Source organism: Gymnoscopelus microlampas, assembly GCF_963454915.1.
Source record: "Gymnoscopelus microlampas genome assembly, chromosome: 20".
Classification (NCBI taxonomy): domain Eukaryota; kingdom Metazoa; phylum Chordata; class Actinopteri; order Myctophiformes; family Myctophidae; genus Gymnoscopelus; species Gymnoscopelus microlampas.
The window spans coordinates 45,759,402-45,778,551 of NC_139957.1; the positions used below are offsets into that span (position 1 = coordinate 45,759,402).

General features: G+C 42.2%; 1 protein-coding gene across 5 annotated transcripts in view; it reads right to left on the reverse strand.

Moving 5' to 3' along the window:
- Positions 1 to 19,150, reverse strand: part of mia2 (MIA SH3 domain ER export factor 2) — a 42,779-nt gene continuing 23,629 nt past the window's right edge. For 3 of the 5 annotated variants that reach the window (XM_084044256.1, XM_084044255.1, XM_084044254.1), the window contains exons 15-23: positions 17,954 to 18,050; positions 17,240 to 17,307; positions 16,932 to 17,017; positions 16,695 to 16,808; positions 15,178 to 15,342; positions 12,448 to 12,564; positions 10,900 to 10,940; positions 6,709 to 6,880; positions 1 to 3,854 (exon numbers count right to left, since the gene is read on the reverse strand). In XM_084044256.1, coding sequence (XP_083900382.1) covers positions 3,634 to 3,854; positions 6,709 to 6,880; positions 10,900 to 10,940; positions 12,448 to 12,564; positions 15,178 to 15,342; positions 16,695 to 16,808; positions 16,932 to 17,017; positions 17,240 to 17,307; positions 17,954 to 18,050 — 1,081 coding nt within the window. In that variant the 3' untranslated portion in view covers positions 1 to 3,633. The remainder of the gene's footprint in view (positions 3,855 to 6,708; positions 6,881 to 10,899; positions 10,941 to 12,447; positions 12,565 to 15,177; positions 15,343 to 16,694; positions 16,809 to 16,931; positions 17,018 to 17,239; positions 17,308 to 17,953; positions 18,051 to 19,150) is intronic. The other 2 variants (XR_014599784.1, XR_014599785.1) reach the window with 2 other exon arrangements.

Genomic DNA, 19,150 nt, shown 5'->3' on the forward strand with positions numbered 1-19,150 from the left:
TGTTTGACAAAGGGTCTTTATTCATCTAATAATAAATCACTTTTCTTTATTTATTTTACAATAAAATCACATTTACTTCATGTGTTGCGGTTGTACAGCAAACCGCTTTCTTCCAGTCCGTGAGCGTGTGTGTGTGTGTGTGTGTGTGTGTGTGTGTGTGTGTGTGTGTGTGTGTGTGTGTGTGTGTGTGATGACGGCTCACAGCTTATTTTCTCATGGTTACCTCAGCTCCAAATCTGAGCATCATCTTCTGGCTTTTTGTTTTGACCAGACTGTAAGAGGAGACTGTCAGGGCAAACTGTACAGTTAGCCCAAAATAATGTCATTTTTTAAATTTCTTTGGCTATTCAAAAATAGCAGATCTACAAGCTCCTACGAGCTTGTAGATCTGCCATCTTTTGAAAATGTGTGCAAATCTTTGAATATATATATATATATATATATATATATATATATATATATATATATATATATATATATATGTATATATATATATATATATATATTTTTTTTTTTTTTTTTTTTTTTTTAAATACATTTGTAACTCAAAACTTTGCTTCTGTGGGATTCTACAAATGTCTTCTAAATCCTGCTATAATATAAGTGGTTCTCCAACTTTTTCATGTCGCGGACCCCCACAATTATACGTATTTGGTCACGGACCCCCATCTCAAAATACTTAGTTCCAGGGACCGCCACCAGAAGCAAAGATTTAAGTTAAAAATGTTTGCTTTAAAAATATATATATTCAAAGATTTGCAAGATCTCAGAGTGCCGCGCAATGAGCTTGTAGATCTGCTATTTTTTAATAGCCAAATAAATCTTAAAATGACACAGATGTGTTCCCAGATTGAATCGGTCAATAAAATACAAATATGAGTTTAATAATATCCTCGCTGAATGAGCGATAACAGTGAATAGGAGGAAGATTCAGTGACACTGAAGAACTTATGTTTTATGTATGTATTATTAATTCATGCTCTGTTGTACGGCCGCGTGGCTCGCCAAAGACCACAGATTTTCAACTTTATAAAAAAAAAAAAATCACGTCGTACAATGAAGTATAAATCAGCCAGTAGACAGTATTTTTGGTAAATTTAACATTTTAACACCCCTACTTGATCATACTGCAGCGTCACACACAAGCATCAAAAGCGTTTTGAGCTTGTAGATCTGTTACTTTTGCTTGTAGATCTGCTACTTTTGCAATTTTCGCATTTGAATCCCGAAAAGTAACAGTTTTGGAGGTTTTCACCCGAGAGACACCATTTGAAGCTTCAGGTTTGGGCTGAAGTGGACAAAAGCAACAACATGTTAAAGTAAGTACCAAGGCAAAACAAAATACAAGTATAAAACCTCATTTATGCTTTGCCATAAAACAACTGTCAAGTGCCAAAAAGTAGCAGATCTACAAGCAACGCAACACAACGTGTCGCAGGACACAGTATAGATTAGGTGTAAAGAGGCCCAGACAAGACCTTGACCAATAACACCAAAGCATGAAGGGAAACGTCTCTTTTCAGACGCTCGGGGATACGGGAGCAAACATTAACCCGGGACGGGAACGCATCAGTGCCATTTCATTTGGCTATTCAAAAAAAGCAGATCTACAAGCTCATAGCACGGCATAAAGTGCCGCGCTATGAGCTTGTAGATCTGCTATTTTTTTTCTTAAACGTGAACATTTGTGCAAATCTTTGAATATGTACATTTTTAACTTAAATATTTACTTCTGGGGGGTCCCTGGAACAACATATTTTGAGATGGGGGTCCGCGGCCAAATACATATAACTTTGGGGGTCCTTGACATGAAAACGTTGGAGAACCACTGATTATAGCAATATAAGGTTTTTCAGAAAACGGTTAGGATTTAGAAGACATTTGTAGAATTCCCCCAGAGCAAATATTTGAGTTAAAAATGTTCGCTTTAAAAATACACAAAAAATTGCACACATTTTCATGATAAAAAAACATAAAAGCAGATCTATAGCAGATTGTATTTCTGCTATTTTTTAATAGCCAAAGAAATCTAAAAATGACACACAGATGCGTCCCCGGTCTTCATGGGTTAATGACTGGAATCCTCCAGGGCTCTGTACTAGGTACCCCTTCCGTTTTCGCTGCACACTCAAAATCTTTCCTCAGATGTTCGCCGCCACCAGAACAAGAACACTAAGGGTTCCACCGGAACAAGAACGCTAAGGGTTCCACCGGAACAAGAACGCTAAGGGTTCCACCGGAACAAGAACGCTAAGGGTTCCACCGGAACAAGAACGCTAAGGGTTCCACCGGAACAAGAACGCTAAGGGTTCCACCGGAACAAGAACGCTATGGGTTCCACCGGAACAAGAACGCTAAGGGTTCCACCGGAACAAAGAACGCTAAGGGTTCCACCGGAACAAGAACACTATGGGTTCCACCGGAACAAGAACGCTAAGGGTTCCACCGGAACAAGAACGCTAAGGGTTCCAGTGGTTCAAGTCTGTCTAAACGATGACAACGTGGATTAGTTAAGTCGACTCAAACGAGACCATTGATAAGAAGACAAAATAAACAAAGAGTCCCCTGGGATTTCTACACCATTTGCTGAGATTATTTGGTTTTTGCAGGAAAAAAAAACATTTACTCTGTTGGGAGAAATGTTTGTGGACCAAATAGTTTCTATGTACAGAACAGACTCCCGCCGTATTATATCCACACATACATAGCATTTCTACATATACACACGTAAACACAAGTTAAATTAGAACAAGAAAGCCTTCCGGCATTCTTTTTTTAAGTAGCACTTTACCGCATTTTCAACCTTTATCTTCGCATAATTGGCCGTCACTAACGCTCATTATAAGATGGCACCATTTCCTGTCTACTCACTCTAAGTGTCTCAGAGGAGGCCTGTGGACAGTTCAGAAACCTGTTTTTTGGAGCAGTACTTAGTTTTGGTTCAAAGTGAATTCTAGGACAGACCATCAGACAGACATTGGAGCTGTCAAAGGTGTCTCCAAAAAGACAACTAAAACTAATGTGGACGTAATGTAGAAGTGACTTTAACCAGAGATGGGGGGAGGGGTAATTCAATCCCCTTTAAAAAAGGTAGGGTAAGTGATATGTTGTGTTTAAAACAGAAGTTAAACCCTCTATATTGTGATAGTTGTCATTGGAGTGTGTGTTCAGTAACAGGGGTCTCCCCGTCTCTCCAGCTCTTCAATAAAGAGAAAATACTTTTTCAGGTGGGTGGCCAAATTTCATCCAATCAGGAGAGACTACCCCTTTGTGTCATCACTTTGACTTGTTCACCCCGTCTCCTGTGTGAGTTCCCTCTCCTGATTGGATAAAATTGGTATCCTGAACTGAAAATGTATTGTACTGTTTATTAAAGAGCTGGAGAGACATGGAGACGCCTGTTACTGAACAAACACTCTATAGTAATGATTACTATAACAATATAGAGCTATTTAACACTGTTACTGAACAAACACTCTATTAGTAATGATTACTATCACAATATAGAGCTATTTAACACGTATTTTAACCCAATAAAACACCTTTCATTCCCCCACATACTTCTCTTAGCTCAGATGAATGAATGATGCAATAAGCTGAAATACCAAACGGGGGCTCCTGATTGGACGCCGTTCAGATGATGTCATGTTGCGGGGGGGAGGGGGGCCGGGGGAGGCCTCCTGGAGCGCTGGGTGGGCCGCCGATGGGTGGGCCGCCGGCGTACGGAGGGAAGGCGTCGGGCGGGGGAGGCCTCATGGAGGGAGGGAAGTGAGGAGGAGGAAGAGGAGGACCGGCACCGGGCGGGAAACGAGGAGGAAACATCATACCTGGATGAGGAGGAGGACCCCCCCTCACTGAGAGAGAGAGAGAGAGAGAGAGAGAGAGAGAGAGAGAGAGAGAGAGAGAGAGACACAGAGAGAGAGAGAGACACAGAGAGAGAGAGAGAGAGAGACACAGAGAGAGAGAGAGAGAGAGAGAGAGAGAGAGAGAGAGAGACACACACACACAGAGAGAGAGAGAGAGACACACACAGAGAGAGTGAGAGAGAGTCAGATCAATAGTAACTCAACCTTTTTCATTTCAAGGACTTAAAGTTTAATACGCATAATACAAATCAAGTAAGAAGGCACACCAACCCATTTGGGCGGGAACCCCTATACGTAACTATACCTTTCAAGACGGAACCCCTTTTGGGGTTGTTCAGTGATTCTCAACCATTTTAATTTCAAGAGGACCCCCAGTTTACATGCAGTAGGCGACACCCATTTAATGGCATTTCTATCCCTGGGACCCCAATTTATATTGTAAAATCAATGTTAAATGAGAGTGTTCTTGGGGTTGTTCTTGTACAGTATATATAGCAACATACATTTTTTTTACATTTTTGAAAGGCTTTTCAGAAAACATAGGTCATGATTTAGAAGGCGTTTTTAGAATCAGGTCTAAATGGGTTAAATTCACCCCAATTCACTCTCTTCTGTTTCTCTCTCTGTTCCGCCTGGAACTCTGACCACCGACGAAAGAAACAGGGTTTGTGCAGGACTACTGTAGTCACATTCTATAGTTTTCAATGTACAGATTTGTATTTTATTTTCAATATTATATTGTTTAGAGTTTAGACTGATGCTAGGTTCTTTGTTTACCTATGATCCTAGATCATTGGTTCTCAAAGTGGGGTCCGGGGACCCCCAGGGGTACCTGAGGGGGTTCCAGGGGGTCCCCAGCTAAATGGAGGATAGTTAGGGACCAAATGGACCCTTGTGGGTCTGTAACTCTGAGAGTGTACAAATGGAACCAAATGGACCCGTTAGGGTCCATTTGGTTACATTTGTACACTCTCATTTAACATTGATTTTACAATATAAATTGGGGTCCCAGGGATAGAAATGCCATTAAATGGGTGTCGCCTACTGCATGTAAACTGGGGGTCCTCTTGAAATTAAAATGGTTGAGAATCACTGGTAGCTGGCAGTGAAAAATCTTCTCTTATGGGGGTCCCTGGCATATATTTTTGAAATGGGGGTCCGCGGGCTAATAAGTGTCAATGTGGGGGTCCTTGAGATGAAAAAGTTTGAGAACCACTGTCCTACATTACAGTGGCTGCGGTTACATGGCCAGGTATAGACGCCTCAACAGACAACGTCACACCGATAAGAACCAGTATGGGCGCGCAGGTCGGCACCAAAAAAAAACAGACAACAACTCATAAGATTCAATGTAAACGTGGTCACAGCCTCACGTGTCAAAAAGCATCCCATCAAACTTTCAGATGCTGTTTTTCTCACAGTGTGGAGGAAGAATCCTTAGCATTTTTACTGTGATCTCTCGCTCTTGGAATATATATAATCCTTGGTTTCTGTTGTGTGTAAACAATAATAACAGTTCAAATCAGTTGTCCTTCAAACCACACCTACATCACAGGCTGTAGTGATGCGCGGGTTGACCCGTAACCCGCGGGTCGACCCGCGGCGCGGGTGGGTCGAGTCAGAATTTCTGAGGTAATTATGCGGGCTGCGGGTGAGCGGGTCAGCCGCTCTCACATACAAAAAAAAAAAAAAAAAAATCACATGCTCTTGTTTTGTCTTTATTCCTAATAATAATAAGAATAATAACAATAAAACAGTTTGAATATACTTGGGGGATTATTTTCTAACCATGATTTTACAGAATTATAGGTACGACCCGCGGGGCTCAACCCGGCCCGCGGGCCGCGGGGCGGGTTGAGCCATAGATTTATATATGGGTTTGCGGGGCGGGTTGAGGCGGGTTGGGTTCCGTGGCGGGGCGGGGCGGGGCGGGTCATGAAAAAACCCGACCCGCGCATCACTAATAGGCTGTCATAAGAACAGAGGGAGCGCTCTATGATCACGGCACCAGAGCCTGCTCTTGCTCGCCCAGCTGCAGCCCGTCAAGCCTAATTTATGCTCCGTCCCGCAAAAGGTGTCGCGCGCAGCGAACAGCCGAGAATAGCAGATCTCCAAGCTCACAACGGTGGTTGTGAGCTTGTATGTCAGCTGTTCTCAATACCATTGCGGGGTGAAGTATATATGTCTCGCTAGAGAGCGCCTCACTAGCCAACACACAAGAGGGGGTTGAATGAAGTGAAACCAGCGCACCCCAAAACAACAGGTTTGGGGATCTGGTGGGAATTGATTACATGAAACAGTCACCTGTGCGTCCAGTCTCAATGTTTGTAAAGAAATAATTGGTCTATATTCGGAATGACTGCTCATTCAGAGTAAAAATGCTCATGTAAACACCTCAATTAGAATAGAATATTCCATTCCGGTCTGAATGGATTTTCATTCGGGTTTGGAGGGGTGGTATATAACGTTTGAATCGGTATACCAATCGGAATTTACCATATAAACACTTTATTCCGAACGCTCCTCTCTGTTTGGAATACATGCATTACTTTGCACATGTTCGTGCTTGGTAGTGCTGTCAGAATTGGCCAAAAATGACCTATCAAATCTCTAATTAAAATATGATATAAAATATTGTTTGCAGTAAAAATTTTATTCAAAAACTGCATAAGTCTATTTATGTCTCTGTATGCGTTTTGTTTGAGTCAGTGCGTTGCTTCCCGGCTCACCTACGGCCGACAAAGCTCCGCCGTGGAGGTACAAGGGGGCTATTGCCTCCTGCCCATGCCCACTGGGGGAAGCTCTGCCCCGGGTAGTGGGGGGTCAGTGCTCCTCTACTTACTGGGCATCATGGGGGGTCCGCCCATGCCCGGGCCCCTGGGAGGGTAGAAATCAGGAGGCGGGGGTCCGTAGGGGTGTCTTCGAGGGAAGGGCCCGTCCATGGGCCCCATGGGGGGCCCCCCGTCCCCCATCATCCTACGGTCAGCTTCAGGGGGGGTCCTCCGCTCTAACGGCTGAGAGGAGAAGAAGAGGCAGTTAAAGGGACTATACCATACATTTTTACTTTTCCTTCTTTTTTGTGTGTTTTTGGTCTCCCCTACCTCTCTTCTATCCCAAAAAAATACCCCAGTTTGAACACTCAGGCTTTCACAGCATATCTGGGGTTTTATGTAAATTGGTCTCAAAACAGGCCAAACTGATTTGCCTCCGAAAGTGACGTCACTGGCGGTACGATCCCTCCCGTTTTCACTTCCAACCAACGCGCCCCGTGCCAAACAGGACAATGTGGTATTGCAGGTGAAAGTGCTTTATAAGCCAGAGAGAAGTTAGTTGGAATGAGTATATCTGAGGCTTGATTTAGGCTCAAACCTTTTGAAAAACGTTTGAGTGACATAAACAATATATTAAATATAAAAAAATAATAATAATGGTGTAGATCACCACATACAACATTATTAACCCATTAGCTCTCTCACTGCCAGACTCATTTTCGATTTTTCTTACCTTTTTCAAGTAGTCACAGAATATTTATCTCCATTATGATCGATCCTCTGATGATTACTAATCACTAAGGGTTATACTGTGTGGTTTCACAATTGTCAACGAGGTCATTAATTGTCTGCCTTTGAAAATAGCATGTCTGGGTCAAAAATACATAGTAAAAAAAAAGTGCTCAGGAGCCCTGACGATTTTTGGGGCGGTGTAGCCGCCCCCTATAAGTGATTTTTGGACACCGACCAAAACGTGTGTACCCCCTAACCCTTCCATTGTTAATGCAAATCGATACTTTTTTCATATCAGCCAATCACATTACAGCTAGTGTCATCACCACTAACTGTAATGTGATTGGCTGACTTTGCAAATTCAGGACTGTGATTGGCTAGCGAAACACATGACACATATGCAGCCCTATGAATAGCAGTATGGACTTTAAAAAATCACACCCAGTGTGAAGTGGGCGGTGTGTGGTCATCACAACATGACTCACTTTAAAAAAAGGATAAATTACTTTACAGTCCATACTGCTATTCATAGGGCTGCACATGTGTCATGTGTTTCGCTAGCCAATCACAGTCCTGAATTTGCAAAGTCAGCCAATCACATTACAGTTAGTGGTGATGACACTAGCTGTAATGTGATTGGCTGAAAAAGTATCGATTTGCATTAAGAATGGAAGGGTTAGGGGGTACACACATTTTTTGGTCGGTGTCCAAAACTCACTTATAGGGGGTGGCTACACCGCCCCAAAAAAGTCATTTATTCTTTTTTTAAAGTGAGTCATGTTGTGATGACCACACACCGCCCACTTCACACTGGGTGTGATTTTTTTTTTAACTTGTGATAAATCGTTCTTGGCAGCCAGAGAGTTAAGACCAGGGACGCATCTGTGTGTCATTTTTGGATTTCTTTGAGCTATTCAAAAATAGCAGATATACAAGCTTGAATGAAGAGCTTGTAAATCTGCTATTTTTAAAATATCACGAAAATACATATCATTTTAGGGGTCCTTGACATGAAAAAGTTGGAGCACCACTGATACAGCAACATACTGTTAGGATTTAGAAAACATTTTTAGAAAGAAGCAAATATTTGAGTTACAAATGTTTGCTTTAAAAAATATATATATTCAAAGATTTTCAGAAATATTTCGCTATGAGCTTGTGGATCTGCTATTTTTGAATAGCCAAGAAATCAGTCCCAAGTCCTGACGTCACTCGTTCATCCCCTTGGGTCACGGAAGACACCCGATTCTCCCAGACCCCCGAAACACTGTCAGGCCTGCCTCTATAATCCTTGAGACGTGACGGGCCCTCCCAGACACTTAACCCATTAAGACCTGGAACTGTGTCATTTTTAGATTTGAGCTAAAAAGCATTATTTTACACTTTGGCTATTCAAAAATAGCAGATCTACAAGCTCATAGCGCGGCACCGAGTGCCGCGCTATGAGCTTGTAGATCTGCTATTTTTGAAAAATCATGAAAATTTTTGCAAATCTTTGAATATAAATACTTTTAAAGCGAACATTTTTAACTCAAATCTTTGCTTCTGGGGGGTCCCTGGAACAAAATATTTTGATGGGGTCTGCGGCCAAATACATATAATTTTGGGGGTCCTTGACATGAAAAAGATTGAGCACCACTGATATAGAAACATACGTTTTTCAGAAAAAAATTGAGATTTAGGAGACATGTAGAATCGGCTTCAGGTCTCAATGGGTTAACAAGGCAATAGATTGGTCTAGCCTGCTTAACTGCTTTAAGCCTACAAGCTTAAAACACAAATCTTAATACAAATACAAACCAATACAAACGAACACCAGCCTACTGCTTAAAGCACTAACATACTTAAGCACTCAAAGTACAACTAATAGCAACCTGTTAGATAAGAAAACCCTATACTTAGTGAAAGAGCCATTACACTTGTTTCTAATTTGATGATGTCACTGCAGGGCGCGGTCAAGGCCAAGGTTGCCTAGGGTACTTAAAGAGGATCTGTAATCAGAGGCAAACAGCTTTTGACTGTGTCTCATAAGAGCTGGAGGTCTGTGTGCGTTTGAGTTGTATTCATTGTATTCATTTATTGTAAGCTTAAGTGATTGGCAAATTTGGCACGACTAAAGGGCCCCTACACACTGCCCGACATTTGAAATGGTCGTCGAGTTAACAGATCGTTAAGCATTTCACATTGCACGAGTTTCTCTCTTGAAATCGGGCTAAATATATCGTTGTGATTCTCGCACGATTGATTGGTCGGCGACAGGGGTTCACTGATTGCAATCACGATGCGATCCCGACCCAATACGCACATTTGTTTTTATAGAGGATATGCGTGTGACATCATCATCAAACCCGGAAGTTATGCAGGAATGCCTACTGAGTGTCAAAAAAATACTTTCTGGCCTTGACAGCCCATGCATCCAAACAGAAAAGTCATATCTGATTGCATTAAACAACATTAAACGATGTTAAAATCACTTTGCATGTTGCTTTACCACTCGCTTTGCCACTCTATGTGCCATTCACTTTAAGCATGCGCATATCCTCTATTCCAAAACGTCTCACGAAAACGTGAAAGGCTCCCGTGATACATGCGCGAGACCGAGACAGGACGCTAATGATTGACATTAAATAATTCTAAATTTCTCTGTATTTCTCTCTCGTGTAGTTGCTTATTTAGCCTTGTTTCTTAATGTTTTTTTTCTTTGAAAATAGCTGCGACGCGTTGTGAGCTTGTAGATCGGCTATTTTATTTGTATATAGGTTTAAAGTGCTCATGCGGCCTAGTCGCTTTTGTTGGGCTTGTTTTCATAGACCTGGTTGCTTATTTCTCTTGCAAAACCTGGCAAATACTGTTCAGAGATACATACGTGCGACACACACACACACACACACACACACACACACACACACACACACACACACACACACACACACACACACACACACACACACACACACACACACACACACAGAACCAAAAGCAGGCTCGCTCACTCTATCAATCTGTTTTATCATGTTTAACTTAATACAGGACAGGACTGTCTGTACGGTAATATTGCAGTTCTATGCGGGAGGACTAGCCACAGTGCGTGGCTGTAATGTGCTCTCATTGGCTGTAGCTAGCTGCACTAGATCGGGGCTGATAGCCCCAAATATCCAACAAGTTTGAAATCTAAAAGTTATCGGGAACCCCTCGCCGACAGTAGTTTATCGGGGTGTTTCTTCTCAGAGTACCTTACACACTGTAACATAAGGTTACCTATACTTTGAACTACTGAATCTCCATTTCTTCACTTCCCAGAAACATTATAATTGCAGAAATAATAAAACAAAATACAAATAAATACAGTAAATGAATGAATAAATAGATGCTGTACTACCTGTTGGCTGCTAAGTGACTGAACAAGTTAAAAAGTTAAAGGTCTATATTGTGTCAGAGTGTTTGTTCAGTTTCCCCAGGAAGCGCACACACACACACAAACACACACACACACACACACACACACACACACACACACACACACGTCTCACCTCTCTGTGTTCATGGTCTCCAGGTCCTAGATAAGGAGGTTCTGCAAACACACACAAACACAACACACTATTAGAGGTTCTGCAAACACACACAACACATATTAGAGGTTCTGCAAACACACACAACACATATTAGAGGTTCTGCACACACACACACACACACACACACACACACACACACACACACACACACACACACACACACACACACACACACACACACACACACACACACACACACACACACACACACACACACACACACACACACACACACACACCCCTCATGTAGTGCAGGGTTCAGTTTAATTAACCAGTAGACAGCGCTGCATGCTGCTTATGATGATCTATAGCACCACCTAGTGGACAATGTACAGGTGGAGGACTGGTCTATGGCTTAAGAAATGTGTGTTTTATGTATTAATTAGATGTTTCTATTGATTAAATGATGAATCTATGTATTGAGTTCTCATAAGGATTAGTCAGGGGATATTAAAAAAGTCTTGGAATAAATTCCTTACCAAAAAAAATCTTCACCAATGTGTTTGCAAAGGTGTCTAGTAACACATCTCACAAAGACTGAAATTCAGTATCCCTAGGAGAATTTTTGACAGCTCCTTAAAGTTGGGCTACCCACCATAACCTTGGTTAAAAAACAATCCCCCAAAAAAATCTAAATTTAATTCTGTTTTAAGTAGCATGTGAGGTGTCAAACTAGGGTGTTTTTATGATTCTGAATCCATTGCAATCATTTGTTTTGCACCAAAACCACTCCTTGGGGCTAAAAACGGCCCAATCTCAATGGGCTTTTTACACAAAAAGTATACATGGCTATGGCCGTTTTTAGCCCAAGGTACCCCAATTTTTTTTTAACCAAGGTACCCCAACTTTAAGGAGCTGTCAAAACTTCTCCTAGGGATACTGAATTTCAGTCTTTGTGAGATGTGTTACTAGACACCTTTACAAACACATTGGTGAAGATTTTTTTTGGTAAGGAATTTATTCCAAGATTGGAAAATATTCTGCTAATATCCCCTGACTAGATGTGTTATTGTCATACTAATGGCATTACAGACAGTTTACTGAGTGAATACTTTGTCAACATGCTTATTAACAGTACAGGTAGTAAGGTCAAAGGTTATGCCAGTAAACTCTTGAGAGTGTAAAATGAAACCAAATGGACCTTTAAGGGTCCATTTGGTTTCATTTTACACTCTCAAGAGTTAAAGATCTATAAGGGTCCATTTGGTTTCATTTTACACTCTCAAGAGTTAAAGATCTATAAGGGTCCATTTGGTTTGATTTTACACTAACAAGAGTTAAATATCTATAAGGGTCCATTTGGTTTCATTTTACACTCTCAAGAGTTAAAGATCTATAAGGGTCCATTTGGTTTGATTTTACACTAACAAGAGTTAAAGATCTATAAGGGTCCATTTGCTTTCATTTTACACTCACAAGAGTTAAAGATCTATAAGGGTCCATTTGGTTTCATTTTACACTCTCAAGAGTTAAAGATCTATAAGGGTCCATTTGGTTTTCACTCACCGGCTCTGTCTGCAGGGTGCGGGGGTCCGAAGGGGGGCAGAACCCGGGGCCCTGGGGGTCCCATTAGGGGAGGAGGGGCTCTCCTGTACATGGGACCCCCGTCTGGGTACATGTAGCCTGTGAGAAGATGAGAACATTAAACACTGACCACACACACCTGTCTGTCTGTCTGTCTGTCTGTCTGTCTGTCTGTCTGTCTGTCTGTAGACATACTGTACACTCGCTGAGTTAACCCATTAAAAACTGGATCTACAAGCTCACAGCACGTCACTTCGGGCCGTGAGCTTGTACATCTGCTATTTTTTGAAAAAAATCGTGTTTGAAAAATGTTGATTTTTTTTAACAAAGATCTTCTCTTTTGGGGGTCCCAAAACTTACGTTGCTACAACATCAGTGGTTCTTAAACTTGTTCATGCCAAGGACCCCCATCTCAAAATATGTTGTTCCAGGGACCCCCAGAAGCAAAGATCTGAGTTAAAAATGTTAGCTTAAAAAAAAGAATATATACATATTCAAGGATTTGCATACATTTTCACGATTTTTCCAAAAAAATATAGCAGATCTACAAGCTCATCTAAGAGCAGATCTATGAGCTTGTAGATCTGCTATTTTTGAATAGCCAAATAAATTGTGAAATGACACAGATGCGTTCCCGGTCTTAAGGATGAATACACTGTGATATATTTTCAAGGTGGATGTGCATGTTTGTGTTCTGTGTATTCCTGTTCCTAGCTTTACATGTCAATGCAAGGACTTTGTCATTTAGTGGGTGATATGTGGGGAGGGAGTGGCCAGTTACAGGAGTATAGAATAGTTTAGTATGTTGTCTTTGTCTGTCTGTGTATGCATAAGGGCTGTCAAACCAATATTCGATATTCAAATATTATTCGAATATTGGGAAAATATGTACAGTGGGGCAAAAAAGTATTTAGTCAGCCACCATTGTGCAAGTTCTCCCACTTAAAAAGATGATAGAGGCCTGTAATTTTCATCATAGTTATACATCAACTATGAGACAAAATTAGGAAAAAAAATCCAGAAAATCACATTGTCTGATTTTTAAAGAATTTATTTGCAAATTATGAGGAAAATAAGTATTTGGTCAATAACAAAAGTTCATCTCAATACTTTGTTATATACCCTTTGTTGGCAATGACAGAGGTCAAACGTTTTCTGTAAGTCTTCACAAGGTTACCACGCACTGTTGCTGGTATGTTGGCCCATTCCTCCACGCAAGATCTCAACCCGTAGGATATATATATATATATTTTTTTTTTAAGAACGGTGAGCAAAAATCCCAGAACCACACGGGGGGACTTAGTGAATGACCTGCAGAGAGCTGGGACTAAAGTAACAAAGGCTACCATCAGTAACACACTACGCCGCCAGGGACTCAAATCCTGTAGTGCCAGACGTGTCCCCCTGCTTAAGCCAGTAGATGTCCAGGCCCGTCTGAGGTTTGCTAGAGAGCATTTGGATGATCCAGGAGAGGATTGGGACAATGTCATATGGTCAGATGAAACCAAAATAGAACTCTTTGGTAGAAACTCAACTTCTCGTGTTTGGAGGAGAAAGAATGCTGAGTTGCAACCAAAGAACACCATACCTACTGTGAAGCATGGGGGTGGAAACATAATGCTTTGGGGCTGTTTTTCTGCAAAGGGACCAGGACGACTGATCCGTGTAAAGGGAATAATGAATGGGGCCATGTATCGTGAGATTTTGAGTGAAAACCTCCTTCCATCAGCAAGGGCATTGAAGATGAAACGTGGCTAGGTCTTTCAGCATGACCATGATCCCAAACACACCGCCCGGGCAACGAAGGAGTGTTTTCGTAAGAAGCATTTCAAGGTCCTGGAGTGGCCTAGCCAGTCTCCAGATCTCAACCCCATAGAAAATCTTTGGAGGGAGTTGAAAGTCTGTGTTGCCCAGCGGCAGCCCCGAAACATCACTGCTCTAGAGGAGATCTGCATGGAGGAATGGGCCAACATACCAGCAACAGTGCGTGGTAACCTTGTGAAGACTTACAGAAAACGTTTGACCTCTGTCATTGCCAACAAAGGGTATATAACAAAGTATTGAGATGAACTTTTGTTATTGACCAAATACTTATTTTCCTCATAATTTGCAAATAAATTCTTTAAAAATCAGACAATGTGATTTGCTGGATTTTTTTTCCTAATTTTGTCTCTCATAGTTGATGTATAACTATGATGAAAATTACAGGCCTCTCTCATCTTTTTAAGTGGGAGAACTTGCACAATGGTGGCTGACTAAATACTTTTTTGCCCCACTGTATATTCGAATATGAAAATTAATATTCGAATTAAAACAAATAAAATGTGTTTATTTGACAGGGACAATACAAAAAACAATGTATGAAGTTATAAGAACAAACAAAAGATATGTTTTATTCGATCCGAGCACTCGATACATTGTTTTTTGTGCTGTTTGTCAAAAAAATAATTATATATTTTTTTATTATAATAATAATATTCAAATATATTCAAATATCTGCACATTTTTAAGAGCAATATTCAAATATCATTTCTGAGGAAAGTTGACAGCCCTAGTATGTATGCATGTATTTATTTGTTTAGTTTACTGTACTCATTGTGATAAGCACATCATACATCAGGGTTTATCCTTTCAATAAAGGTACATTATTTACTCTCTCTCTGTCTCTCCCCTCTGTCTCATTCACAACCATTTCTCCTCTCACACACACACCTGGGGGTCCTGGTGGGGGTCCAGACGGGTGTCCCAGAGGCGGGGGTCCCCTGCGGTCTCTCTCCCAGGTGGGGGAGATGGAGCCACTGTCTGAATGAGGACCTCCTCCTCCACTGCGCTCTGCCTCCCCTTGGCCACCAGGGGGCTCCATGGGACCACGAGGCACTGGAGGGGGAGAGAGAGAGAGAGACACTTGTAAGCTGTAGTGACAGGAACCATGTTAAAGACTACTAACTATATATATGCACTACTGCATTGGTTCTCAAAGTGGGGTCCGGGGACCCCCAGGGGTACTTGAGAGGGTTCCAGGGGGTCCCCAGCTAAATGATGGACAGAGACCCTTATGGGTCTGTAACTCTGAGAGTGTACAAAATGGAGCCAAATGGACCCTAACGGGTCCATTTGGCTCCATTTTGTACACTCTCAGAGTTAAATTAACATTGATTTTACAATATAAATTGGGCTCCCAGAGGTATAAATGCCATTAAATGGGGGTCCGTAGCCTAATGCACGTCAAACTGGGGGTCCTTGAAATCAAAATGGTTGAGAATCACTGCTAGAGAGCCGTAAAAATCTTCTCTTATTGGGGTCCCTGACTTATCTTTTCAAATGGGTGTCCGTGGGGTAATAAGTGTCAATTTGGGGGTCCTTGACACGAAAAAGTTTGAGAACCCCTGCACTACTGTACTATCTTCAGTGAGTTGATGTCGGTGCGTAGAGAGACTAACCCCAATGTTCATTTGACCAAGAAGTCATAAAAAAGTCTAACCCTCTCTATCCTTGCTCACATCATGTACAAAACTATTTCTAAGAGCAAAAACACAATGTGTGTGGTGTCAACGTAACACAGCTGATGTATGTCACTGTACATATACATTTATTATGTTTCATTTGCTTTGATACTTTATGTCGAACCTGCTTTGGCAATGTTTCACAAAGTCCCTTTGAAGTGAATAACAGACAGGAGACAGACAAGAGGGTCAATGCATGGGGTCAGCCGAGTTGACACACACACACACACACACACACACACACACACACACACACACACACACACACACACACACACACACACACACACACACACACACACACACACACACACACACACACACACACACACACACACACACACACACACTCACACACACGCTCTGTTTCCTAGAGCAGTGTTTTTCAACCCTTTTCATATCGAGGTCCATTATCTATTCGGCAATTGAGCCACAGAACCACCGTCTAATGACATTTAGACTCTCAGACCCAAAAGATTTAGATTATTTTTTGTCGTTGGATAAGATTTAGTCCACAATCCCATCATGTTGTATTGATGTTGGTACCAATAGGAGAGATAACAGACAAACGTTGATCAAAATAACAATTCTTCTACATTCTCTAATTGTGTGACTTCTTGTAGATTAAGCAATGCAGATGTTTAACAATAATTCATTAGTGTGTGTGTGTGTGTGTGTGTGTGTGTGTGTGTGTGTGTGTGTGTGTGTGTGTGTGTGTGTGTGTACCTCTAGGTGACAGCCTTAGGGGCGGTCCTTCCATCAGTGTGGGCGGCGACAGGAAGGGTCGGGTTTCCGAGCCAGGTCGTCCCAGAGGGGAGGGGCCGTACGGTGACCTTTCACCTGGAAACACAACACAGTAACAACAGCTGATTCATTTAGAATAATTGTACTGGAGTAAAAGAGATGTGACTATGTGTGTGTGTGTGTGTGTGTGTGTGTGTGTGTGTGTGTGTGTGTGTGTACCTCTGTAGGGTAGTGGTCTAGCCAGGCTGTCCAGGGCATAGGGGTCTTTTCCTATGGTGTCCATTTTAAACTGGGTGTCTGTAATCCTGCACACACACACAAGCACACACAAGCACACACACACACACACACACACACACACACACACACACACACACACACACACACACACACACACACACACACACACACACACACACACACACACACACACACACACACAAATTAAGAGTGCGGGGGGGGGGGGGGGGGGGGGCATTTCATCATCAAATATAATATTAGTGTTTTTTTTTTAAAGTCATACATACTTCTGCCTGAGGAGGGCGTTCTCTCTCCTGGTGTCTGTCAGGTCTCTTTCTGCCGCTCGCGCTGCAAGCTGTACAATAACACATACACATCACGTCGACAAAATCAACACTGATGTATGACCATCCAGGGTTTGACACTAACGGTTTGCCCGACTGCCCGTGGCAAGTAAATAAAACGTGCGGGCAAGTGGAGTTTGCTTTCAGGTTGCCCGACGGGGCAAGTGTGTTTGAGTGGGAAGCAACTGTCTTTAGTTTGCTATAAACACAACACAAGATATCTGTGGAATTTAAAATAAGTCATAGTGTATATTAGCTATTGAGGTATGTTCATATCTCACAGCTCCAGAAAAAGTAAAAAAAGGTTACGTTAAAATGAACCGTAATTCAAATTGTACCTATCACAATTTACTTTTCGGGCAAGTGGGCATGACTTTTGGGCAAGTAGAACTTGACCTGTACTTGCCCGACGGGCAAGTACCTCTGAGACCTTAGTGTCAACCCCTGTATCAACTGTTACACATGTAATAAACAACACATACAACCATCAACTGTTACAATTTCAGGCATTTAGCAGACACTCTTAATCCGGTCAGCAGGGATGCAACAGAACACCAGGTAATACATCAATAGTAATCTAGGATCACTTTAAGACTGGCTTAAGACTGAAGGACAGACAGGGAGTGCATGTGAGCGTGCATGTGAGCGTGTACTAACCCAGTTGTTATGAGCCTTCTTCTCATGAGCTGATATCTGTGTCTGATAGGACTGAGAAGTCTTCTCCAACTCCTCCTCCATCTCTACCGCCCTCTGCCTGCAAACATCACACACACCACCTGGAATTAATACGTGTGTGTGTGTGTGTGTGTGTGTGTGTGTGTGTGTGTGTGGTGTGTGTGTGTGTGTGTGTCTGCGTGTGCTGTCGAGCAGAAACCTTGTATCTTCATATCTCAACTTGTTATGATTTTTCATAAATTAATGCCCAACTTCATCATACAAGAGAGTCACACCAAAGTAGTGAAAATAGCCGATATACAAGCTTGAAACAAGACCCGAAACACCCGTTGACCCCAGGCTACAACACTGATGATACGTCCCACGTGCATCCATGTGATGTTTTTCTTTATAGTGATTCTATTTATAGTGGCTCATAGGAATAGAAAAATATGTGACAACCAGGAATAGTTTGGTGACCACCGGAGAGACGTGTGACAGCCGGAATGTAGACGGCATCCGGGAGCAGTATGGGTTAGCGCCCCAGCCTGCCTGTGTCTTCCGTGAGGAAGAAGCCCAACAAACCCACGGTGAGGCCTTTAACACTCTCACCGCCAGGCCCGTAGCCTACGGGCCGATAAATCCAACTGTAAAGCGCCGATCCCGAATTTCCGGTACGGCACATTTCATTGTAACACCACCGTAAACAGAATTATTTGGGATCCGGTTTTGCCGAAGCCGTCAGCCCTCATTCTAATGACGAAACTGAAACTCAGTTTTCTCCTTGTTTTTTTCTTCTTCTCGGTGATCACTGTCTAACATAAACCGTTCTAACTACAACATGGAGATTCCGTTTGAGACGTGGTTTTCACTGCTCGAACCAGGCAGATGTCCGCGATGTTTACAAACAGTGCGCAGCTCAATTTTAAGGATTTTAACAATGTCTATGGCGACGTGAAAAAAAACAAAAAACAACAATAAAACGTTGGCACTGGTGAGTACATTATGAGATTAATCTCTGGCGGTCAATGTGTTAAGGAGGGCCTTTCAAGCAAGCCACAAGTGGAGCCTGCAGCACCACCACGGCCCAAGACACCATCACGCCAGAGTGAAATGTTTGGAGCGGGGGGGAGTCTGGTGCAACGCTCAGGTCCTGGACCTGGTGAGACGGAGGAGGAGCCCGGCCAGGAGGCACATCCA